This window comes from Megalobrama amblycephala, linkage group LG14, assembly GCF_018812025.1.
Source record: "Megalobrama amblycephala isolate DHTTF-2021 linkage group LG14, ASM1881202v1, whole genome shotgun sequence".
Taxonomy (NCBI): Eukaryota; Metazoa; Chordata; class Actinopteri; order Cypriniformes; family Xenocyprididae; genus Megalobrama; species Megalobrama amblycephala.
The window spans coordinates 16991063-17017567 of record NC_063057.1 but is presented as its reverse complement, the minus strand read 5'-3'; the positions used below and the strand labels follow the sequence as shown (position 1 = coordinate 17017567).

The 26505-nt window shown below is 40.0% G+C and overlaps 1 protein-coding gene across 4 annotated transcripts in view; it reads left to right on the top strand.

Moving 5' to 3' along the window:
- Positions 1 to 220: 220 nt before the first annotated feature.
- hgfa (hepatocyte growth factor a) overlaps positions 221 to 26505 on the top strand; it is a 28661-nt gene continuing 2376 nt past the window's right edge. Inside the window, exons 1-16 of one of the 4 annotated variants that reach the window (XM_048156171.1) lie at positions 221 to 2860; positions 8711 to 8855; positions 9142 to 9254; positions 9701 to 9815; positions 13997 to 14139; positions 14570 to 14690; positions 14777 to 14895; positions 15201 to 15366; positions 15618 to 15751; positions 16501 to 16594; positions 19512 to 19648; positions 23742 to 23774; positions 24219 to 24327; positions 24591 to 24665; positions 25378 to 25515; positions 25596 to 25702. In XM_048156171.1, the coding sequence (XP_048012128.1) occupies positions 2773 to 2860; positions 8711 to 8855; positions 9142 to 9254; positions 9701 to 9815; positions 13997 to 14139; positions 14570 to 14690; positions 14777 to 14895; positions 15201 to 15366; positions 15618 to 15751; positions 16501 to 16594; positions 19512 to 19648; positions 23742 to 23774; positions 24219 to 24327; positions 24591 to 24665; positions 25378 to 25515; positions 25596 to 25702 (1837 nt within the window). In that variant the 5' untranslated portion in view covers positions 221 to 2772. Of the gene's footprint in view, positions 2861 to 2892; positions 3483 to 8710; positions 8856 to 9141; positions 9255 to 9700; positions 9816 to 13996; positions 14140 to 14569; positions 14691 to 14776; positions 14896 to 15200; positions 15367 to 15617; positions 15752 to 16500; positions 16595 to 19511; positions 19649 to 23741; positions 23775 to 24215; positions 24328 to 24590; positions 24666 to 25377; positions 25516 to 25595; positions 25703 to 26505 lie in introns of those variants that run through there. The other 3 variants (XM_048156170.1, XM_048156173.1, XM_048156172.1) reach the window with 3 other exon arrangements.

Genomic DNA, 26505 nt, shown 5'->3' with positions numbered 1-26505 from the left:
TAAAAATCATCATTTGTGTTCTACTGAAGAAACAAAGTCAGCTACATCTTGGATGCCCTTGGGTGAACTATCCCTTTAATACTTGTTCTGATGGAAAGGTTTCAGAATACACAGTGCATCGCAGTTTGTCGCGTATGGGGCTGCATAGCCGCAAACCAGTCAGGGTGCCCATGCTGACCCCTGTCCACTGCCGAAAGCGCCAACAGTGGGCACGTGAGCATCAGAACTGGACCATGGAGCAATGGAAGAAGGAGGCCTGGTCTGATGAATCATGTTTTCTTTGACATCATGGCCGGGTGCGTGTGCGTTGCTTACCTGGGGAGCTCATGGCAAACAAGTCCGATCCATGAAGGCCCCACCTCGCAACTTACAGGACTTAAAGGATCTGCTGCTACTAACACAATATTAGGAAGGAGGTCATAATGTTATGCCTGATTGGTATATGTCACAATACAGAAGAAGTGATTGCCATACTTCCTTTACATTGAAACTTTAATGTACTGTACAGTGAAGGAGAATGTTGCACCAATAACAATGTTCCACCTTGTTCTTCTATCCACCAGGTAAAAGCAGACCTCTCTTCAAAAATTCAAATGATTAGAAGTATCATTCATGTTTGTAGCACAAATGGTGTGGGGTGAGTAACATGCCAAATACTGAATGTGTGGTCACATTTATTGTTGCTCTGTGGGAATTTCATGGGCTACATTTAGTCTTGTCAATAGGAATCACAATGAGTTCATATTCACAAACAGAAAAATGCTTGGTTTGAAAGTGACTTCGATGTGAGCTGTGCTGTTAACAATAGAAAATTGACTTTTTTGCCTGAGAAATTTCTCCTATGCTCGTGTGACCGCACCTTTAGGGGTTCAAGTTCTTAAACATGAGTATAACTGAAATACTTCAGAAAATATATAGTGATAGTTTCCTTAGATGAGGAAACTGAGGTCTTGTCTTCAGCAGACCCATCCCACAGAACAGCTGTCACTCTGAAGTGAGATACCTGACACGGACATATGTTGTGACAAATGGGACTGTATCATTATCAGTTGCTCAATAAAGACTCTTTCATCTCATTGTAAAACGACTTATTTTCACAGTAAAACCTGCAGTGGAAAAGAGGGGAGTTAATTCGGACTGCTTTGAAATGGGTTTCACCAGGCCAGGCCGCCCTTGGGGATTGGGTGGTGGTCAAAGCCCAGCCTGATGTATTTAAGTCAATGCATTTAATCTGGCCACATTCTCCCCAACAGCCCCGCCAGGCACAGCCCTCTCCCTCCGACTGACACGCTGACACCTGGACTCCACCGCTGCCGGCTGGCCAGCATGCCGCTTGGGCCCACCTGCTCGCCACACATACCGCAATGCAAACATTTCAACAGTTAGGTCGACTTTAAAAGCTCCACGCGACTTAATGAGAAAGAATCCGAGGTCTGCGTTTCACCTCTTTCTATGTCTCTCTCTCTCTCGCTCTCTAGAGGGCATTTAGAACTGCCCATTAACGGCCAAAGTGTGGATTTCCTGTGAAATAACGATTGTGCCCTCCACATGGTTCGCGTCTAAATACTCAAGAACACTTAGTTAAACATGAAGCCCCGCGTTCGGCAATCGGAATGGGATTGCTTCCAGCTGTGCCACTTCGACCAGCATCCAGAGCAGGGGAGATCCATCAGAAGTCTTTCTTTATTGATGCCGTGACTTATATTGCATATATTGGCTTTGCTGTGGAATAGCAGGGTGGGTGTGAAGTGGTCAGAAATTTACTTACTCCCAATCCTCCTCCTACTATGATTTCACTTTCAGATTGCAATCAAACTACTCTGTGCGCCTGGAGGTGACCTGGCAGATGACTGCTTTAATTTCTCAGATAGCTTAGTTTCATGGTGTAATTGCTGTAATTCCTCAAAAGTCCACTTTGTCCCTGGGATTTTCTTTGAATTGGTTCTATTGTTTGCCTCTGCTGAATCTCTCTCATATGCACTTTTTAGAGAATGTTTCATTTAATCATCAGTCCTAGCATTGATATTGATTGTATCCCCCAACCCCCTTAAAAGATTAGTTCACTTTCAAATGAAAATTAGCCCAAGCTTTACTCACCCTCAAGCCATCCTAGGTGTATATGACTTTCTTCTTTCTGATGAACACAATCGGAGATATATTAATAAATATTCTGTGAATGGGATTAATGAATGAGTATGAGCTGGAGAAAGTGTCTCCATCCATCATAAACCTACTCCACATGGCTCCAGGGGTTAATAAAGGCCTTCAGAAGAAAAGTGATGCATTTGTGGATGCATTTGATGCAAGTGTAAAACTCTCACAGTTCATAAAGCTTATGCTACGTCCTACGCCTTCCCTATGCAACTTGCAAAAAAAGCTTAACTGATGCCACGCCAGTTCCGTGTTTTTCGTAAGCTGAATACGGAAGGCGTCCTGGTGGAAGCTAGATATTTTACTTCATAACTTGATAAATATGGCTATTTTTTACACAAACGCATCGCTTTGCTTCACAAGGCCTTTATTAACACACTGATGTTTGAATAACATTAAAGATGGTTGACCACCTGCAAAATTGAGGATTTTTTTTTGTTGTTTTACAATTGTTTTGCTATTTTTCTTATATTTATTGATTCTGAATTTGAGGCAAAAAAGAAGTCAAAATTAGTCTGCCAACTTCTGACAATTTGGAATATATAATGCACTGACCATGTGATACTTTTATGTTGCTGTTGTGTCTTTTTTGAAGCTCCAGTCCCTATTCACTGGAATTGCATGGAAAACATCGACTTGGACAATTCTTCAGAATTTCTCCTTTTGTTTTCCACCAAAGAAAGTAATTCAGTTTTGGAACGACATAAGGGTGAGTAAATAAAAAAATAATAATTTGGGGGTGAGCTATCCCTTTAATAACAATTTGTAATCATAACCAAAACCAATAGACTGCAATCTTGCTCATACAGGTTTTATTTATTTTGTACAGTATTTGTATACATTTTAATGCCTTTATAACAGTTTTAATATTTATTATTTTCATATTGTGCATCGCACACATAATAAAACCTCAGATTCCAATTACAAGAAGCTCCACAAAACAAAAGTAAATCTACATTCATTATTATTAGTCAGCAGCATTCACTCATGGCAAGAGCCAATCTGCATGTCTCTAATGTGGTTAACAGTCAGAGTTTTAGGAAATGAAGCATTCATCCATGTTCTGATAAATCCCACATCCACTTCCAAATTTAAGATTAAACTCCCCAATAAACGCTGACGTCCGCGGCGCTTGCGTGAGAGAGAGTGAGTGAGAGAGCGAAAGATCGCTGCGGTCTGTTCCTGTTCATCACTCACACCAGCAGCAGCACCAGCTCGGACCTTATAAATTCTCCATCCCAAATCCTGGAATATCAAACCTTGAATCATGAAATCGGACATAATGTGGATTTATCAAACTCTTTTGTGTGTCTTGCTGTCCCTGGATGCGGGTGAGTGACCAGCGTGTAATGGGCACGTGAAGTGCGTTATTGATTAACTGATCGTGTTTTAAATAGTGTTGATTACAGTGCAAAGATGCCTAACTATTTGGTGTTGTCTTCGAAAACTGATTTTAAATGCTTTTTGAGGGTGAATATGATTCTGGAGATATTTTATATTATTTTGTGTGTGTGTGTGTGTTTAAAATGTGTGTGTACATATATTTCCTTGCAAATTTACCATGGTGACCAAATACCATATACTACTGCAGTTATTGATAGTAGTGTAAAACTACAAGCCATCAGTGTCCTGACAATAAATTAAACAGCATGACAGATATATTCCAGAAGGAAATCTCATATTAATGATAAACTACACTGTAAACTCTCAGTCTCAATGCTCTAAAATTGGGTTTATTTAAACTTTATTATCTTCGAATGTAGTTTAATTGCTACAAAGTGGTGCCATAATCTTATAATAGTTATTATAACCTGCAGCTGTACACTTTTCAGCCACTTTGAATGACTTTACAGATGAAGAAACTTGAGTTAAAACTCTAACTCATACAAACAAGTAGAAATCCAAGATATTATTATAAAGATGACATTTTATTGCTACCATAGTAAATTGCTGGAATGTTAAGGATTGCTGAAAAAGGGGCCTTTTCTCCACACTGGGTTCATTTGAGTTTAAATCAATTTTCAATCCAATTTAATAAAAGAGCTTTCCACGACAGCTTTTTGGGGTGGAAAACTAAAAATGCAATTACATGGGAATAAACAAGCAAGGGGGGTTTAAATATATGTTCAGGGGGCCACAGTTTTCAAACTGTCTACATTTACAATAATGTATATTTAGTTTGGATTTCACACAAATCCATTGACCCTTCCTCATGTTTCAGTCTCATAAACTGAAGCCTGGAGATGTTACATGCATCACGTAGTGCAGAGGATATGGGGTGGTGTGGCCTTATGGTAGCAGTTCTGGGCAAGTTGTAGGTTCAAACCACACACAGTTACCAGCATTGTATCTTTTAACAAGACAGTATCATCTTCAGATGGCCTGAAACCGTACAAAGCGCCAACATATATTTTACTTTCAGTCCTGTTCCACTGAAGAAACTGATGCTCACTAACAGTGACATGCATCATTAGATGCGCTACAGCAATGTAACAGACCCTTCCCGGAGTTCACATTTCCAGCAATGGGCAAACGCACATATGGGGTGAATGGACTCTAAAGCGGGCGTTATCGACGTGCTGTGCAACATCTGGACAGAGCCATTTCTCCCATATTTCACCATTGCAAATATTCAGCAGACCAGATGTGCTGCGTAAACACAGAACGAGAGGTTCTTCAAACTTTCACTGAAGCTCTAGGAAAGGAAAGGACATTAGTGAGTCAGACTGAAACCATTAATGCTGATGTTTCACTGATGCCCGTTCTCATTGCTACCATAAACATCATCCCGTTGTTATTTAAGGAAGAGATTTAGCCAAATCTAATAAGCAGGCTGGGAGATAAAGATGCCCCCGACAGACCAGAAAGAGGAATTTAAAGGAGTCTAATTGGGGCGCTGAAGGAAAAGATCAATGTTTGAAGAGCAGCTTGATGAAATCCAGATGTGTTCAGATGCGGCCCAAACATTAATAATGTGTTCTCACCAAAACCGCTTCAGCCACAGAAGTTCGGCAAGAGACGCGGGACTGCGCAGCGCTACGCGTGTCTGAATCAAACTGAGGAGTGTTACCTTACACCCCTGATTTTCAACAGTTTACTGAATCACTTGATAATCAGGGCACCGGGCCCAGAACTACTGCACAGAGCAGATCCAAGTTCATGCCCACGCTGAGTGAGATAACAGCCTATGGGAGAGTATGTACAGTTCAGTTATCAGACTTTAAACAGGATAGTTCAACCAAAATGAAGTGAGCATGACTGTCAAGCCTTGAAAAGGACAAAGTGCCATAAAACTGTCATGAAATTAGGCCATATTACTTATATGCTTTTTCACAAGTCATTCAATAGATTTGTGTGAAGAACAAACTGAATTTTCTCTGGTAACTTTTGTGATTCAGTGAGTCTTTAACAATTATTCTTAAAAAAAATCATTTATTCCAATTTGTGAGCTATTGAACTGACTCAAAAGAATGATTCAGTCGAGTTTTGAGATTCAGCCCTTATGGTTTACTTGTGAGCACACTTATGAAACATAAAAATGTGACACTTTTGTTGACATCACAAGCATGCGCACGAGATGACGATCGCAAGTCCGCAGAATTGTAAAAAAGTACACATCAAGCGCGCAAACTCTCTTACTCACTGATCTGGTTGCTGTTGTTCTCAAGTTAAATTCAGCATGGAACAGAAGTTGTTTATTTCTTCATTATTGTGACGTATATAAGAAAAAATGTTGAACGGGAATTGATTTTGTCTATGGGGAACTGATTGGATCATTGTGGTTTGCTATTGCTGTAATGTCATGTGAGTGACAGGTTGTCCCGCCCTCATGCTAGTATACATGTCATCAGAAAAGAGAAGAGCTGTCACTGCAAGAGTGAGGGGAACTTGCTGAACTTGAGACTATGAGGGTACTTGAATTTAAAGGATTAGTTCACTTTCAAATAAAATTTTCCTGATAATTTACTCACTCCCATGTCATCCAAGATGTTCATGTCTTTCTTTCTTCAGTTGAAAAGAAATGAAGGTTTTTGATGAAAACATTCCAGGATTTTTCTCCTTATAGTGGACTTCAATGGCCTCCAAACGGTTGAAGGTCAAAATGACAGTTTCAGTGCAGCTTCAAAGGGCTTTAAACGATAGGAATAAGGGTCTTATCTAGCGAAACGATCGGTCATTTTTGAAAAAATGTAAATGTATATGCTTTATATCAGTGGGCGCCAACCCGTCGATCGCGATCGACTGGTCGATCTTTATCACTGTTCCAGTAGCTCGCGAAAATAACAGAAATGAGTACAAAAATACATTACATTTCTGCAGTCTTTGTACTGTATTTTTGTACTTATTTTTATGTTATTTTCTGGAGCTACTGGGACAGACAGATAAAGGTAAATAGCCCACATTATGTCTGAGTCTGTAAACGGCCGTTAACAAGAGGCCAGAGACGCTGAAGACGGACGCGAAGAGGAGAATATTCTGTAGCAGGCACAGCAGCTCACTGTTCACGATGCTCGAAATATAGGAAGAAAATATAAATATTGAATTGAGGATGAGGGATTATGAATTCAAAAGAAGATATCGATGGCAATGGCATTTTATTTTCCTCTTACCTCCGAATAATGTAGCTAATTATTAGCGCAGTTCAGCTTTGTTTACAGCGGTAACCAAGGAAACGCTGTATCACTGCTGCTCCATAAGCGCCACCTGCTGTCAGAGAGTGAATCTGCGTCTCATTCAGCTTGCTGTTTTTGTTTCATGCTTTTTTTGTGTGTAGCATTTATAATTTCACAAAGATAAAGTCAGACCGTTCTGTTTTTGCTTTAAATCTTGAAATTAAATCTAATTCAAATAAAAAACAACTGCTCATGTAACGTGCGTAGCATCTTTGTTTGGATTGTGATTAAAAAGCAGTGGTTCCCTCTAATTTGAAATGGCTATGTATTTTTGTTTATTATAATAATATTAATAATAAATATCTGCAACCAGTATCAGAATCGGCCAATTTGCTTGTAAAAATAAATAAATAAATCAGAATCTACATTGACCACGAAAAAAAATACTAAATACAATCTGGGCTGTCTTTTTCTATCAAGTAGATCTTGTCTTTCAAAAAGGTCAAGGTCAGGGATCTTGGGCTTTAAAAAGGTTGGTGACCACTGCTTTGTATAAACAAATGATCGCCTTCCAAGTGCGTCTGCCAAAACTGCACTTTCGTATTCTTCAAAAAGCTTACGCTGTATGTCCTACGCCTTCCCTATTCTACTTACGGAACGAACGCAGCGCCAGTTCCGTTTTTTCAGTAGATGAAGTAGAATAGGGAAGGCATAGGACATACAGCGTAAGCTTTTTGAAGAATACGAAAGTGCGGTTTTGGCGGAAGCACTTGGAAGGTGATCATTGGACATCTTGGATGACATGGGGGTGAGTAAATTATCAGGAAAATTGCATTTGAAAGTGGACTAATCCTTTAAATCAAATCAAGTATAATAAATACTGCAGTATTTCATTAAAAAAAAGTCAATTTTGATTTCATGGTAACAGCTTACTGGAGGGGAAAATTATCAGTGAATAATGTCCTATTTCATTGTGTTCCTTGCTCAAGGTTCTCCTTGCTATCATATGATTCAGAAGACTTTTTATGAGAGAATACGAGACAGATAAGAGAGTTTTGGCTTACACTTAAGAGTGTAAGGTAGATGATGGACCTGAAAACAACAGAAAGATTATGTATATGTTTTATTGTGGGAGTTACCATGTGAGCTTTGCACATGTATGTAAGCTGACTTCGGAAATATCCTCGGACCACCACAGTGCGGTGAATCATGACACACGTATGTGTAAGTGAGAGTCTGGGCCCCTTTCACTGGCCTCTCATTCATTTCTGCAGAAGAGACAGTCATAAAATAGCAAACGGAAAACGGAGTTTAGTAATGTGAAAGAATGTGAATGCTGATGAGTCTAGCTTTGTTTACTCTGCTTGCTTTTGTTCATTAAAGACCTTTAGGCACCAAAGAATTTTGAAAAACATCAACAGTAAATCAGCATATTAGACTGATTTCTGAAGGGTCATGTGACATTTAAGACTGGAGTTATGGCTGCTGAAAATTCAGCTTTTCCATCACAGGAATGAATTACATTTTAAAGCATATTTAAATAGAAAACAGTTATTTTAACTATTATAATATTACTGTTTTATCTAATGAATATTGCCTTGGTGACTTTAAAAAGATTAAAAAATCTTACCAAACTTTGTGTATATTGTAAAATATTTATATAAAATTTTAAGCATCACATGTCAAAACAAACATTAAAAAAATATATTTAAAAAGCTCTTTTCGTTACACACTAAAGAGTATAAAATCTGTCAAATTATATCAGTTTTAAGTCACAGAGACACAAATTTCATACAAATGGGACTGTTTCCTGAGAATGACCCTTCCGATAATGTGTGTGACAATTCTCACATGTGTGATATTACGAGTGTTCATGTATGTGTGTGTGTGTGTTTTAAGTATCTGCATATGTGTTTGTGTTTAATCTCCTTGTCTCTTTTGTTCAGCGTGCAGGAAACAGACATTGCAGAGGTATCAGAAAAGTGAAAACAGCCGGCTGCTTTGTACAGACTGTCCAGAATCTCCTCGAATTAGAAACCTCTCGCTGGATGACTGTGCACGCAAATGCAGCAAGAGCAAGAAGTCCTGCAGGTGACACACGCACGAGTTTAAAGGGATTGTTCAACCAAATATGAAATTTCTGTCATCATTTACTCATGTTGTTTTGTTTTTCTTAATAACACAAAAGAAGATATTTTGAAGAACGTCTCAGTGTTTTTTGACAATGGGAAACAGTTGTTTTGGACATTCTTCAGAATATCTTCTTTTTCAGATTTGGAACGTCATGAAGGTGGGACCGAATTTTAATTTTTGGGTGAACTACTGATTCAACAATTGTCTTCTGTTTTCTTGGTTTTCGCTCCTTGCTTCCTTACAGGGCATTCTACTTTGACCAGATAAACAGGAAATGTCACTTGCTTCCCTTCGACCGTTTCTCCGAAGGCGCAAAGAGAGAGCGAAAACTCAATTGTGACCTTTTCGAGAAGAAAGGTAAATATTTTGAATGCCCTTTCGAAGAAGTGCACTCACACTTGACTTTTTACTTTTATGTCTTCTGAAGTTTCCTGGAAATATTTTGTTGTAAAACCATGCAAATGCCAGCCATGTTTGTTTAGATTCCTGGCTCTAAGTGTAAAATCACTCCTTCCTATGTATAAAATCACCTCTGTCATTGTAAACAACACATGCTTAAGAGATTTGGCAGCAAACAGAGTATAAGAAAGCATGACTGATAAGTGTTGACTGTAACAAGATGCCGTATGTTTATGCTTTCAGCAAAAGCTGGAGTTTAACATTTTGATTTATGCCATAATCGTCAGTAAAACTCTTGTTTGGAGACTTAAATCACATCAGGATGTCAGTAAAATGTGTAATCTGTAAACAACGTTCATTGTATCAGATTATATGAATATCTGTGTGCCGTATGTTTTCCACAGACTATGTGAGGGAGTGCATCATTGGGTCAGGTGTCAACTACAAGGGGAGGAAGTCATTCACAAAGACTGGAATTACGTGTCAATCCTGGAATATGTCCATCCCGCATGAGCACAAGTAAAAAGTCACTTTTTATTTTTTTTGCTTTCTCTCTCTTTGACTTTCTGGGATGTGCCACTTTAATGTGCACTGGTGGATTAATTCATTGTCATTATTTTCTGTTCAAATAGACCTAATTTAAATTATAAGTGAATGCCATTTTTATGTTAAATAAATGTAACACATTAAGATTAACACGTCTTTTTAACAGTTTTTTAATGGTTTAGTGCATTTAATTCTATTAACACTTAAACACTTAAACACTGCAGGGGTGTTGATAATGAAAGTTGAACTATTTGACACGGCATCTTAAAAACATTATTTGGGATATCTGGTTCTAGCTAATCAAAAAAGCTTTTCTTAAAGGATTAGTTCACTTTCAAATGAAAATTACCCCAGACTTTACTCACCCTCAAGACATCCTATGTGTATATGACTTTTTTCTTTCTGATGAACACAATCGGAGTTATGAGTATGAAGCTGAAGAAATTGCCTACATCACATCCATCCATCCATCATAAACGTAATCTACACGGCTCCGGGGGGGTTAATAAAGGCCTTCTGAAGCGAAGCGGTGCATTTGTGTAAGAAAAAATATCCCTATTTAACTAGTTATTAAATATCTAGCTTCTGCCAGACCTCCTTCCGTATTAAACTTATGAAAACTTACAAAAACGTCGCACCAGTTACACTGTTTTCATAAGTTGAATACAGAAGGCGTAGGGTGTAGGATGTAGCGTAAGCGTTTTGAACTGAGGCGTTACACTTTCTTCGCAAGTTGAATACAGAAGGTGGTCTGGTGGAAGCTATATATTTTACTTTATATCTTGTTAAATATGTATATTTTTCTTACACAAACGCATCACGCCTTTATTAACTCCTCGAAGCCGTGTGGTAAAAAAACACGAAGAAAGGAACATGTTTAATTTGATCATTTTTAGGTTAGCTAACATAATGTCATATGTTATATTTAACTTAATTTAAAATGTAATATATTTTCATAATTTCAAATAAATAAACCAGAAAGCTTTTTTATTATTTAAATTATTAGTCAAGCACTGAATACTGTACCCCTAAATAGCTGTCTCAGCCAATAGAAATGCTTTGGGGAGGAACAGGATCTTGCAAGACACCGACATGCAATATTGTGACGCCTCTAGGCTCCTTAGTGAATTGTTTTACAACAATGGATCCGGTGCAGTCAAATAAAACGCAAACAGTTTACCTTAGTATAAATAGCATATCCCTTCTATTTACACTGTGTGAATAACATCTATCACTATTTGCACTTATAAACAAGAAGCTAATTATTGTGTTTTACACTGTGTGCAAACATTATCTAGGACTATTTACACTCAGTGTAAATAGCATTTAAGTTCTGTTACACTTTGTGTAAATATCATCTACCTTTTTAACACTCTGATTAAATAGCTACGGCTAATAAACAACGCTATTTATAGTGAAGTTTTGCCTCTGTCTCTTAAACCGCTCATTCCTCTGTAACTCATTCTCTCAATAAGCTTATCATTTGCAGCTTTCATATGGTCTCTGTCAGCTAGCAGTTTTCACAATAGTCCTCACTGTTCCTAGCGCAAACTTAGCCGTTAGCTGTTAATTGCCTTCAGCGTGCTGTCTGCCAACGATCACTGATTAGTCTAGACTGCAGATGAGATTGTTTTCAGGCCCGTCGTTTCTCTCACAACAGAAGTAAAGTGAGACTATATGGAGTGATGCCTCGACTGTGCAAACACAAGCCAATCTGGTTAATGTGGTCAATTGTCGCCAGGTCCTTGTTAGCCAAGATGTTATTAGCTCTACGAGCTACGCTGCTTACAAGCTGTATAAAGATTTTAGAGGTGAGAGAATGAAAGAAAGATAGAGAAAGAATGAGAAAAGGAGGATTTATGGACTGAAGTCATGTTCTGTCTGCCCTCCAGCTGAGCTCACAAAGCCGCAGACACATTAAAATACGAGCAGCATTTGAGACTAGTGCACAGATGCTAATCCTCCTCCCTGTGGATAACAGTACTTTCCGACTTCGATTCCCTTCGAACCTTTTTCCATGTGATAAGATCTTTTTCCTCTCAGACTTAAGCTTCTCAATCTATCCACCAGCACAATGTGTCCACCTGTCCCATCCATTTGGCCAAGCCAAACGGGGAGACAGTAGAAAATGATCAGAAAGAGTGTGATGAGAACCAAGTAAATCTACTCTGAGAAGACAAAAAATACAAGCCCCTTTTCTACCGAGAAGGTGTCGGTGCTCGTACCAGAGCTGGTGGCCAGCCAACGCTGACATGCTCCCATGAAATGTCACTTTATTGAGACGTAACCTTTTGTATGTACACAAATGGATAGTTTCCAATAAATTACCCATTTCCGACTCAAATGACCTCCTGGTGTTGTGAGTGTGATTAAAGAAAGTTTAAAATTTCTGTTTGGATTGCATTCAGAGTGCAAGAGCATTTGTTGGCAGCTAGAGAAGAATAGCTGGCTAACATCTGTTAGCACAACATCATTAGCTGTAGAGATCTCAGGCCTCATGTGGAACCAGCCACAAGATCCAGATGCAGGAACACAGTCCATTCCAGCACCACACGCCTTTTGCAACCCAGTTGTTTAAGCAATTCATCTGTGCTGCATGGCTTTTGTTTAGATGGTGTCCTGATCTGGTGTCATTTTAACTTATTTTGATGTTTTAGAGGCAACAGACCTTAAGGTCTAGTACTGGATTTGGTTTTAAGAGATCAATTCAAAGTTTAGGTTCACTTAGATTCAGATAGCATATGTTGGGATACAGTTAGCTGGTTTTACATGATTGAAGCCGGTCATTTATGGTTGTTAGCTGGTCTATGCCAGCTTAGGTGATATTCAGGTCAATCTGGTAGATCAGGGTTCCTCAAATCTGGCCTTGAAGGGACACTGCCTCGAGAGTTTTGCTTCAACCCTAATCAAAGACACCTTAGCAAGCTAATCAAGGTCTTCAGAGTTACTTGACAATTACAGGTAGGTGACTTTGATCAGGGTTTGAGCTAAGCTCTTTAGGGCAGTGGCCCTCCAGGGCTGGATTTGAGGAAACAAGTGGAGGACCATCCATCCATCTTCCATACTGTTTATCCTATATAGAATTGTGGGACCTGGTAGAGCAGGGGTGTCCAATCCTACTCCTGGAGGGCCACTTTCCTGCAGTGTTTTGCTCCAACCTGCCTGTTCTGAATCTTCTAGTAATCTCAAGACCTTGATCAACTGCTTTAGGTGTATTTAATTAAGGTTGGAGCTAGAAGACAACCATGCAGGAGCAGGATAGGGCACCCCTGTGTTTGACCATCTTGATCAACCTGTTTTGAGAGTGTAGACTATCCTGATGTGGACCTCTCTGCTGAAAGAACAACAGGCTTCTTAACTAGCTCAATCAGGGAGACTTCCATGGTCAAGCAGCACCATAGGAATGAAAATGCGGTTTCTCCTGCTAAGTTTGGCTCATGAACAACATGGCTATGCCAGTTCTCAAGGTGAACCGGCACCAAACTAGCACAAACTCTGTCTAAGCAGACTTTTTAGGCTGATTTACTCAATGAGTGTTCCAAAAGACCAGGGGTATCCAATCCTGCTCTTGGATGGCCAACATTCTGCAACTTTCTGCTCCAACACACCTTCCTGGATGTTTATAGTAATCCTAAAGACCTTTTCTGTGTCGGAAATCAAATACTTCCATACTATATAGTATGCGGAAAAAGTATGCCGACAGAGTAGTATGTTAGAATACATAGTATTTGGAAAAAAAGTAGGCAAAAAGTATCTGGATGTCCCACTACTTCCGCTGAGATTCTGAAGTGCCCATTCGATGAACACTTTACTCTACCATGGCCACGGGAGAGGAATTGTAAATGCCGGTGAAGCGACGCATCTGTGGGTCACATGACAATGAACGTGGCAGATATAGTACGCCCGAATTTCCTTCATACTACACACATTCATACTATAAAGAACATACTTTTTTAACAGTCTCGAAGTAAGTTTCTAACCAAATGTTGTACCTACTATTCAGTATGCGATTTCGGACGCAGCGCTTGATTATCTGGTTCAGGAGTGTTTAATTAGGGTTGGAGCTAAACTCATTTTCATTCTCAATTTGACCTAGTTGATCACATTAACTGAAATTTTAACCCTCTCCTTTTTTCTATATATTTATTTATCAGTTTCAAGCCTGCCAGACACAAAAAGTTTGACCTGCGTCAGAACTTCTGCCGAAACCCAGACAATGATCCAAGCGGACCCTGGTGCTTCACTGAACTCACTGAGACTCGACACCAGGAATGTGGGCTGCCCCAGTGTTCAGAAGGTTAGAGATGACCTCTTATCTACTATAATATGTGCTTTTGTGTCGATTTTGATATGAGAGTATGCAGAATCTGTTTTCATCAAGTGCAGCATGTACCTGTTTCAACATTTTTGTTGATCCTGGAACAACATTCCAATCAACCAATCAGATTTTAGGGACAAGTTTACAGTTTTTGTCAAGTTTAGACTTACATTTTAGGGATAACTTATGGGTAGGTTTAGGTTTAGGGGTAGGGATATGGTTAGGACTAAATTTTTGGACCAGAAAGTTGTTCCAGGATCAACAAAATATGTTGACCCAGGAATCAGGACGTGCTAAGAGTACAGTATGTGAATGTGTTTGTGTCTGTTGCACAGTCTACAGTATAGTGCACTATTGTTATGTGTGCATTTGGTGTTTGTAATACCTGTGTGTTTCTGTGTGTTTGTAGTGGAGTGTATGAGGTGTAATGGGGAAACATACAGGGGGCCCATGGATCACACAGAAAGTGGGAAAGAGTGCCAGAGATGGGACTCACAGAAACCTCATAAACACTCCTACCAGCCTCACAGGTACACATTCACATGTACTCTCTCTCACACACACACACATATACACACAACTGTGTGATTTACGCCTTCTGTATCTGTATTTATAGGCATGTAGGTAAAGGCCTGGATGACAACTACTGCCGCAATCCCAATAATGACGTGCGTCCATGGTGTTACACAATGGACAAAAACACACCATGGGAGTACTGTAACATCAGTGTGTGTGGTCTGTTCACATTTCTTCATCTTCATCTTTCTTTCTATAAAACATGCATGCTTTGGGGTTTTAGCTGTGTTTCTGGTTTTGTTTTGAATCGGAATATTGTCTGAATATTGTTTGACTTTCCTATCGCAGATAGTTGCATGTGTGTGATATTTAGTTTAGCCCAGGGATTGTGTACAGGTGCACTGGCTTGTTGTAAATCTCGTTGTTACTCCTGTATTTCATCCATGGCATCTTTCCAGTGGAAACATTTTTCAAATGCTGATGTTTGGAATTCCTGACATTCTCTCTCCCTTTCTCTGTGTCAGACTCAGATAATGATGTGGAAGTGGAGGTGACCACCTCTTGCTTTCGGGGTCAGGGAGAGGGCTACAGAGGTACAGTCAGTGTGACCCCTGCAGGTGTGACCTGTCAACGCTGGGACGCCCTATTTCCTCACAACCATTCATACACACCGCACAACTATAAATGCAAGTGAGTCATTCTACACTACTGTTTTTTGTTTTGCTTTTTTGTATTATCAGAACTACATTACACTTTTTGAAGAAAATATAACTTGTAAGCATTTGGTGGTAGCTTACTGACAAAAGTCAAACAGTTATGGGATGATCCCAGGATTAGGGGTTTGTTTACATCTGATCCTAAATCATTCTGAAAAAGAAAATGCAAAAAATGCATACATGCAAAAATGATTTTAAAGAATTGTTTGTACGTGTCCCACTCAGGGATCTCAGGGAGAACTATTGCAGGAACCCTGATGGCTCTGAAATTCCCTGGTGTTTCACCACAGACCCAAAAGTACGCAAAGCTTTCTGTACCAACATCCCCAGATGTGAGTCAGAGAGCTCTGACAGTACAGGTAAGCCCACACACACACGCTTACACACACTCTCACACATGTACTGCACTGCATGGCTAAGCATTGTGAACTATATTAGCCACATAATGAATTGTGTTGTTCCAAAAGTCTTAGCTCATCATAATTTACAAGAATTTTAATGATGAAAGACAAAGATGTTTTGCGCAGAGGCGCCATCACGGACGTTTAGAGACTGCCTGTAAAGATCTGGCACCCAGCTCAAGTGCGGTTTTGTTCTGGGTACCCTCGCATTCCCCTTCGTCTGTGTCACACAAGCGCTCCTAAAAGAAAAAGATTCTCCTGCGCAAATCGTGTAGTCCGTTTCAAAATCCTGTTAGAATAATCTCTTTTTTTTTCATGTGTGTTCCAGCTTTGTGTTTCAAAAGACACATTTTTCACCAGAAGAGTCCCTTTGAGGTTTCAGGTCAGAGAGACAGGGCAGTGCCTCTCTGGATTCACTCAAACTTCAGTCAGATCTTGGCACAGACAAAAGCTTTTTTCCCCTACATGTTTGCCAACCACCAATTGTAAAGTGGTCCCTGACGTGAAATCGGCCCTCCCCCACTAGTAAAATGCTATTTCAAACATGGTTATTTCATGACAGCATGGATACAATCAGCAAATCCATAAATAATCTAAACATGGAGCTTTGAATAAGCATGGATTTTACTGAAGGTACTGTACATGCATGTGTTTATGCATGTTAACACTGTTTATGTTATCTTTATGTCTGTTTATCTGTGTCCTAGAATGTTATGAAGACAACGGGGAGAGTTATCGTGGCAATTTATCGAAAACAAGATCTGGTATTCCTTGTGGGCTGTGGTCCGACCACACATTCAGGTACATGTTTCCATGAAATCACTGAAACCATTTAAAGCTGCTGTGCCATTTTGTTAAAATGCATTTTATTCCATGGTAATGTTCAGAGACAACAAGTAAATCACTGGCTGTGTCCAACATTGCATACTCTCTGAGTAGGTACTCCTTTTTAAATAAATACTTACATTGATACTGTTTAAAAAAAAGCACAATACACCAGCTTTCAGATATTTTCAACATTGCTGGATCTGAGTGATCAACCAATGGCTTGGTTGGGGGCTGGTTTAAACACAGAAAACACTACCGGAATTGTGGAATCCAGTCATAAATATGGAATTGACTGTATGACTCGGAATGACACTGAATTTTGGATGAATAAATCAAAAGTAAATTTCAATATGGGCTAGTGTCTGTAAATGTTAAACTGCACAAAGACATTTTCTGCATGAATAAGTGGCGCAAATTTATGAAAAGATCCAAATGGCTTACATTTAATACAGTGCTCAGTATTAAAGGTGCCCTCGAATGAAAAATTGAATTTATCTTGGCATAGTTAAATAACAAGAGTTCAGTACATGGAAATGACATACAGTGAGTCTCAAACTCCATTGTTTCCTCCTTCTTATATAAATCTCATTTGTTTAAAAGACCTCCGAAGAACAGGCGAATCTCAACATAACACCGACTGTTACGTAACAGTCTATATTTGCATATGCCAGCCCATGTTCAAGACATTAGATAAGGGCAGCCAGTATTAAAGTCTGGATGTGCACAGCTGAATCATCAGACTAGGTAAGCAAGCAAGAACAACAGCGAAAAATGGCAGATGGAGCAATAATAACTGACATGATCCATGATATCATGATATTTTTAATCATATTTGTAAATTGTCTTTCTAAATGTTTTGTTAGCATGTTGCTAATGTACTGTTAAATGTGGTCAAAGTTACCATCGTTTCTTACTGTATTCACGGAGACAAGAGCCGTCACTAGTTTCATTTTTAAACACTTGCAGTCTGTATAATTCATAAACACAACTTCATTCTTTATAAATATCTCCAACAGTGTAGCATTAGCCGTTAGCCACGGAGCACAGCCTCAAATTCATTCAGAATCAAATGTAAACAATATAACAGTATACAATACTCACATGATCCGAACACGAACACTTTGTAAAGATCCATTTGAGGGTTATATTAGCTGTGTAAACTTTGTTTAGGCACTGTTTAAGGCAAGCGCGAGCTCCGTGGGCGGAGAGCACGAGATTTAAAGGGGCCGCAGCATGAATCGGTGCATAGTTAATGATGCCCCAAAATAGGCTGTAAAAAAATCTATGGGGTATTTTGAGCTGAAACTTCACAGACACATTCAGGGGACACCTTAGACTTATATTACATCTTGTAAAAAAAACGTTCGATGGCACCTTTAAAGCTGCCATCCGTAACTTTTTTTGGTTAAAAATAATCCAAAATCAATTTTTGAGCAAGTACATAACCAACCAGTGTTCAAAACTATCTCCTTACCTTAGCCTGATAAGCTTGTAGAAATGTTTTCTAATTCGAGTGGTACTGGTAGGTTTCTGCGGCAAATTTGAACATGCCGCTGTTCGTCATTATGTCATTACGTCACGTCTGTTTACATAAAGAAGAAGTCCCAGCTAGTAGGCTATCACATGTGAGGATGCTGCAGGTGACAGATCATTTATAGCCTTTTCTCACAGCAGCTGGAATAATTAAACTTATCATTTTGATGGTGGATTGTATGGGATGACAAATGGACAATTAGAGATTAGACTGGCCGAGACTTAGCCGACGCAACGCGACAACACATTCAGCTTTCGTCGCCACTGGTTCTTTTACGACAGCTTGCCGTGAGCACTATTCAGACTCTTGACTATGTAGAACAATCTAAATCAGTCACTTATGAGGTTTCATTCTAGTTAGGATGCTGTCTTAGAAGGCAGCTCTCCATGTAGTCAGTGAGGCATCTCACTGGGTTTTGAAATATTTAGAGCTTTTTGTGCACTTTTGCTCTCTCATGGGTTCCTGTTGACTCTTGGAACCAGTTTTCCTCGCAGAAATCATATATTAGCGCTGATGTTGAGTTTGTTTTGAAAGGCGGTTATCAGGCAGTATTACAACATTGAAAGAGGACTGAGGCAGTGATAACAAACAGAAGAGGGAGAGCCAGGCTGCTCATATTCATCACTGATACACCGAGGACAGAAAATACCACACACTGTTCTTCGGGAGACAAATGCCCCATAAAGCAACTCGCTCAGCGTCCTGTAGTCCCTCAGCTCAGGCTAAGCTGTTAACATCACTTAATTTACAGGAATTTTAAAAGCCAAAATGGCACAGACAGATGGACATGTTGCAGGAGTGACCTCTGACCCCAGGAAGTGCTGTCCCCCGCTCTCAAAACACGGGCAGATCAAAGCCAATCAGCTTCTTCAAATGGCGTCCAGCCAGTGAGTCTGCCTCACATGGGGTCGAAAGGTTGTCTCTGAGAAAACTCAACATTGGCTTGTTCAGCGGTCACCAGGGACGAAAAATTACCTCTCCACTTTATCACTCTCTGTTTCCTACACATTTTTCATTTTGGGTTTTCGGCCCCTGCGATCGGAGGGCTGTCTGTCTCGCTCTAGGATTTATTTTCTTTGTAAGTCAACTCCGTAGAAGACGCTTGGCATGCAGTTTCGGGCTGGATTGCGTGTAGCCGTGAGGACAGGTGGTGTAATGCGCAGAGACACAGTGACTGTTCTGAGTTCATACTTTCATACTTTTATGGTCACTGGAGGGAGGATAAGAATATGATTCCTTCTTTGAACATCTTGTCAAACAGCGAAATACGAGTCAACATTTCCATCCCTCTTGTGTTGGCCTGTTTCTCTGAACTGAGTAGCTGATTTCCTGTTCTTTGTTTTTATGTGTGTGAAGGAGAGACACGCGGTCAGCGAAGGCCAGCGCGGGCTTAGAGTTGAACTTGTGCAGGAATCCAGACCGAGATAAGCACGGGCCATGGTGCTACACATCCAACTCCTCCATTCCCTGGGACTACTGCGGACTGGAACGCTGTGAGTCTATCTATCTATCTATCTATCTATCTATCTATCTATCTATCTATCTATCTGTCTGTCTGTCTGTCTGTCTGTCTACTTGTCTATATCTATCTATCTATCTATCTATCTGTCTGTCTGTCTGTCTGTCTGTCTACTTGTCTATATCTATCTATCTATCTATCTATCTATCTATCTATCTGTCTGTCTGTCTGTCTGTCTACTTGTCTATCTACTGTCTATCTGTCTACTTGTCTATCTATCTATCTATCTATCTATCTATCTGTCTGTCTGTCTGTCTGTCTGTCTGTCTACTTGTCTATCTGTCTACTTGTCTATCTAATGTCTATCCGTCTACTTGTCTATCTATCTATCTATCTATCTATCTATCTATCTGTCTGTCTGTCTGTCTGTCTGTCTATCTATCTATCTATCTCTCTGTCTGTCTGTCTGTCTATCTATCTATCTATCTATCTATCTATCTATCTATCTATCTGTCTGTCTGTCTGTCTGTCTGTCTGTCTGTCTGTCTGTCTGTCTGTCTGCCTGTCTATCTGTCTACTTGTCTATCTATCTATCTGTCTATTAATTCAATTCAAAATTGCTTTATTGGCATGACTGTAAATAATACAATATTGCCAAAGCATATATACATAAAACAATAAAAAAACATCTGTTAATAAAAGAAAATTTTATCAAATATTATAATGCTATTAAATATTATAACATAACTTAAACTTAAATTAACAGTGTAACAAATTAGAACATGACTGAACATTTGATACCACAGTGTTTTAACTTATATACACACGCATACTGAGGGTCACTGTGGTGGACGGTAGGGAAACACACTGAGGTCAGACACACACACACACACACACACACACATACACACACACACACATACATTACACACATTCACCTGCTGTCTCTCAGGCTGTGGCACGTCCACACATATCTCGCAGCCAGTGCTGCGGTCCCTCTCCTAATATTAAATTATTTGTTCTACTTCAGTCATGGCTATGAAGTTCTTTATTACAGTTTTTCTCCATTGGTTTGGCTCATTTTTTGAAACAGAAATTATATTCTCAAAACTCTAAGATCATTTGGCAAAACAGTCTTACAGTTCAGTACAACACTATAGCTCACTTGCAAAAGCTCATATCTCTCCCAAAACTGTTCACTCATGTTTAAAAACTAAATTCCTTTACCAAATAAATAGTCAGTGCCACAGAAATGGCAAAGATCCCTCTCAATTGCTTTGGCTCATTTCTTGAAACAGACCGGACATTCTCAACACACTTGGTGCTTTTGTCAAAATAATGTGGATGGTTCGGCACAACACCATGGTTCACCTGCAAAAGCTCATACCTCTCCCAAAACAGTTCACTCATGTGTCAAAACTAAATTTCCTTCTCATTTAAACAGTCAGTGCCCCCAAAATGCTTCGTCCCTTTGGCATTGTGTAAGCACTGCAAGTCAAAATGTTTAGATGTTTTGTCACTATGGCAGAGGACCATTGAAATATCCCTCAGTCCACATTTCAGTCTTAGCCCAGTCCTTCATTGACAATGGTTACTGTACTTTTTTGTCTAGCCAGCATAATACATTAAAACTAATGGGTCATTGTATGGGACAATGTGAATTTCCACCGTGGCCTGCTCATCAGGGCCTGGTTCACTACTCATCCAAGGATGGTCATGGTGTTCCTACCACTTTACTCTCCTTTCCTCAATCCTATTGAGGAGTTTTTTCTCTGCTTGCAGGTGGAGAGTGTATGAGCATCGGGCTCAAGATCAGAGGTCCCTGCTCCATGCAATGGACACTGTGTGTGAGGATATTACAGGAGATCATTGTAGGGGATGGTTGCAACATGCACTGTGTATAAAACTGAAAAAAAGAAATAGGATTTTAGGGTAAGAGTAGCCTCCAAGGTTTGACATCACACATTGCACTCATACTGCCAAGGAAATTGTAACCCTTATCATTCACACACATAAAGTAACTCCCATACATCAGAGTAAAAAGAAAATGTATACAGCATAATATACAGTAATATAAACACACAAACAAAAAACACTGAATATTATATGCAGCCTACAGTGCTGTAAACAAAGAGTTTCACAACTAACAGTTCTTCACTGGTCACCGTCCTCACCCTCCTGGCCATCCACATGCTGCTGTCTGTCTGGCCACAGATTCTCATCCACATCACAGCGTATATTCTCCTTTGCAATGCAACGAGGGAAGAAACGGTGTGCATGTCGCAACCATCCCCTACAATGATCTCCTGTAATATCCTCACACGCAGTGTCCATTGCTTGGAGCAGGGACCTCTGATCTTGAGCCCGATGCTCATACACTCTCCACATCCAAGCAGAGAAAAACTCCTCAATAGGATTGAGAGTAAGGTGGTAGGAACACCATAACCATCCTTGGATGAGTAGTGAACCAGGTGAGCAGGCCACGGTGGAAATTCACATTGTCCCATACAATGACATATTGTGGCAGGTGAGGCCCTACGAGACCTCTCTCATTTTCAGGGTTCAAATCAAAATGAAGGCGGTCCAAGAAGATGAGAAGCTTCTGTGTATTGCATGAGCCAAGTCTGGGGATGTGAGTGACCACACCATTCTCAGATATGGCAGCACACATAGTTATATTGCCCCCTCGCCTCCTTCGTTAGTCAAGTTCTAGTTTCACCTGACTGTCAATTGCTGTAATAAATTTATCAAATGTTCCAAGGATTCATATATGGTATTCATGGTATTATGTTCTTGACTAATTTTGACAATTGAACAGACTATTGTGCATGTGATGACTTATACAATGAAATGATGCTGACACGTTTTGGAGCGAACGACCATTAGACTGAGAATCAACAATCAGTTTAGATCAACAAGATCTATTCACTTGGAAATTGTGCTAAATGTAGGCTACCTGTACTTAATCATTTGCAAAGATGTACTGAGACATTGAGACATGTACTTAGACATTTGCAATTTGATGAAATGAATGAGAAATTCCATTCTGTTGTGAACAATTGCCAAGGGGTTTGGAGATTTGTCCATGTTGTTTTGAGAATGTAACTTCTGTTTCAAGAAATGAGCCAAACCAATGGAGAAAAACTGTAAGTTACTGAATTTATTTAAGTAGAGATCTCTAATAGGAGTGTATTTGTGGCAGTGAAGGAGGAAGTGCATCTCTGTCTCGTTCTCTCCTGTCCTGCAGTGAACACACACCCTTTGCTCTCTGGGTAACCAGCTCTTTCTGTATCTGCCGGTCTCGATGGCTAGACTGTGCTCACTGAGCCTGTACTTGGTCAGGATCCGTCTCTGCTTTGTGTCTTTGACACTTTGGATCTATCTATCTATCTGTCTGTCTGTCTGTCTATCTATCTATCTATCTATCTATCTCTCTTTCTGTCTGTCTGTCTGTCTTTCTGTCTGTCTGTCTTTCTGTCTGTCTGTCTTTCTGTCTGGACTTTTTCCTTTTCTAATTACACTTATAGCAGTTAGATATATCAATTTATTTAAAATGCCTTGAATAGTTGAAATATCAATTCTACATTCTACAACCTCAATTCAAATTCAGGAATTCAGTTGGAATATTAAACATTCTCAGTTTAATTCTGAATGTCACACAACTTATATAATGACAGACAGGGTCTCTGACCTACACGGCAGGGGTGTTTTGTCATTATTTGTAGCTTGTGAAGGCTTACAGATGTTATGCACAGAGTTTGTGTCTGTGGTTTTTGTCTCCTTGAATGAGGCGTCAGACTATAATGTCAGACAGATGTAATCTTCTTCATCTTTGTACCCATGCAGCTGTATCACTGCAGCTGGATTTTTATAATTGTGTTGCATTCAGGCACGTCTGTGATGGTCTTCTGGTGCATGTTGATGAATGAGATGGTGTTTGTGTAGGCTTGTAATAGGAAACACATTAAGGGGATAGTTCCATGATTATATTTAGGTTTATCCAAATTACATTAGATTCTTATTTTAGGTTTCAGCAACATCAGTGGGTAATGTTCACATGTCAAATGTTTAATTATAATATTTTGTTCCTGGTTTTTGGTGCAAACTAACATTTATTGTCTTTTCAGGCAAATCAATGTCATCTGATGACCATCAGAAGAGTAAGTTCATGGCAAATTTCTTAGCTGATAATAAAAGAAAAAACCCATGAGATGGACGACAGTGGTTCTCATTTGGTGGGTCGCTGGCCTCTTGTGATAACAGTCACCAAAGAAAAAATTGTGCTAAATCCAAATAATAAAATAATAACAAACAAATAAACAAACAAATAAATAAATAAAACATTTATGCACTGGACAAAATGAAGCCATAACCACAAGTGTCCTATTGATTTTCACAGACTATGATTAATTACCTTTGTTTTTAGAAGATTTACATAATTATCCATTAATTTTTGGTCAGCCTATAATTAAATTTGCATATTTTTGGGCCTGTGTAGATATTTGTTATGTCCAGTGTACTATCTGGGTCTTGTGGAAAAACCACTTGAGAACCACAGCACTATGATACTATGTACTGCAAGTTACCGTTTTCCCTCTCAGCAGGTGGAGGACCGAAACCCTCTTGCTTTATACACAAAACCACAAGGATTGTTGGGGGGATGCAGGTGCAGCGAGCAGAGGACGGAAGTTGGGTGGTCAGCATTCAAAAAAGGTACACACTTCCTATTTGATCAGCATGAAGTATTATTTTAATCCAATTCAACCTACATTAATCTACATAATTTACGGCAAATCTGCAGATAAAACTGTGATAGATTATTTAATATACATATATATATTATGATTTAGAATAGTGATTTAGAATAGTATCTAGAAAATTTAGAAAAACTGTAACATGACATAACATGTATAGCATAGGGGGATGGTAATTCCTGTAACCATAACGGCACATTCTGATTGGTTCTCCTCCCGCAGGAACAGACACTGGTGCGGAGGTTCACTCATCAGAGAGGAATGGGTTCTGACTGATCAACAATGCTTCTCCACCTGGTAATCCATCTCACATCCACTACTGACTAGCCACTCTCTCTTGTCAATGCAAACCACATTTGAGTTTTCCTCATTCTCGGGCGTACAAGATTCTGGCCTGTCCCGGCCTTGTGTTCCCATCTGTCAGTTGATGTTTTCTATGAGACGTGCGGATCCAGGGTTTCCGGTTTAAGAGAGAGTAGTGACAGATCCGCTCGGACTGTGACTGATGGCTCTCTGCTCTGTCAGCGGTGCATCTGTTTAGACTCGGTGTTCGGCTGTGTGATATACGCCTGTGGATCTGCTTCAGTGACACTTGAGTGAAAACCTGCTGGCTGTGTTTAGCTTGAGGAGGAAAAGGGGGACAGAAGGAGAACGAGAGTGAGTGTGTCTGGCTTTTAGATCATCTCTACATTCCCCAGATCCGCTCCCTGGTGGGATCAGCTATCTTGTGCTTTGCATGAAGACACAGACCGGGCTGGACGCTAGAACTGACCTCTGCGTCTTGATCAGAGCTGGAGATGAGTTTACCAGAAATGCTCGCCAATATACATATCTCATGCTTGTAGAAAGACTGCTCTGCTATGTCTGCGATCCAGATTATATATTTTCAGAAGGCTAAAATGACTTATCATCGTTCTACTTGGATACTTTAGTTGCATATTTTAGTTGTCATGAAACTTCTGTTTGACATATATGCTTATACATCATGTTTTTTTTGCACGTTCCTCAGTGTTCCTGACCTCTCGGAGTATACCGTGCAGGTGGGGCTTCTTCATCTCAACGCATCCGCTGACACACAGGGTCTCCGGATCGCACATGTGGTCTGTGGGCCCGAGGGATCCAACTTAGCCCTGCTTAAACTCACAACGTAAGTTCATTTATGCATCTGGCTATTCATCTTCTCATGCATCCAGCCATCCTTATGGTAACTCATAGTCTTATGCCCAGGCCTGCACCTCTCTCTGAGCATGTGCGAACTGTGCAACTTCCTGTCGCGGGATGTGCTGTTGCAGAAGGCACTTACTGCCTCATGTATGGCTGGGGAGACACTAAAGGTACTATTCTGTTCTATTTCTTTGAGATTGTTGAATTGTTGGTTTCCATTTTATTTTTGGGTAAATTTTCCATTTTAAAACCTGAAAAAAGCCTTTCAAATAATTGACCCATATGTGTAAAGCTTGTTTTACAGTGTAAATTTGCTGTCCCCTCAAAATAACTTAACACACCGCCATTAATGTCTAAACCGCTGGCCACAAAAGTGAGTACACCCCTAAGTGAAAATGTCCAAATTGGGCCCAAAGTGTCAATATTTTGTGTGGCCACCATTATTTTCCAGCACTGCCTTAACCCTCTTGGGCATGGAGTTCACCAGAGCTTCACAGGTTTCCACTGGAGTCCTCTTCCACTCCTCCATGACGACATCACGGAGCTGGTGGATGTTAGAGACCTTGCGCTCCTCCACCTTCTGTTTGAGGATGCCCCGCAGATGCTCAATAGGGTTTAGGTCTGGAGACATGCTTGGCCAGTCCATCACCTTTACCCTCAGCTTCTTTAGCAAGGCAGTGGTCATCTTGGAGGAGTGTTTGGGGTCATTATCATGTTGGAATACTGCCCTGTGGCCCAGTCTCTGAAGGGAGGGGATCATGCTCTGCTTCAGTATGTCACAGTACATGTTGACATTCATGGTTCCCTCAATGAACTGTAGCTCCCCAGTGCCAGCAGCACTCATGCAGCCCCAGACCATGACACTCCCATCACCATGCTTGACTGTAGGCAAGACACACTTGTCTTTGTACTCCTCACCTGGTTGCCACCACACACCATTCGAACCAAATAAGTTTATCTTGGTCTCATCAGA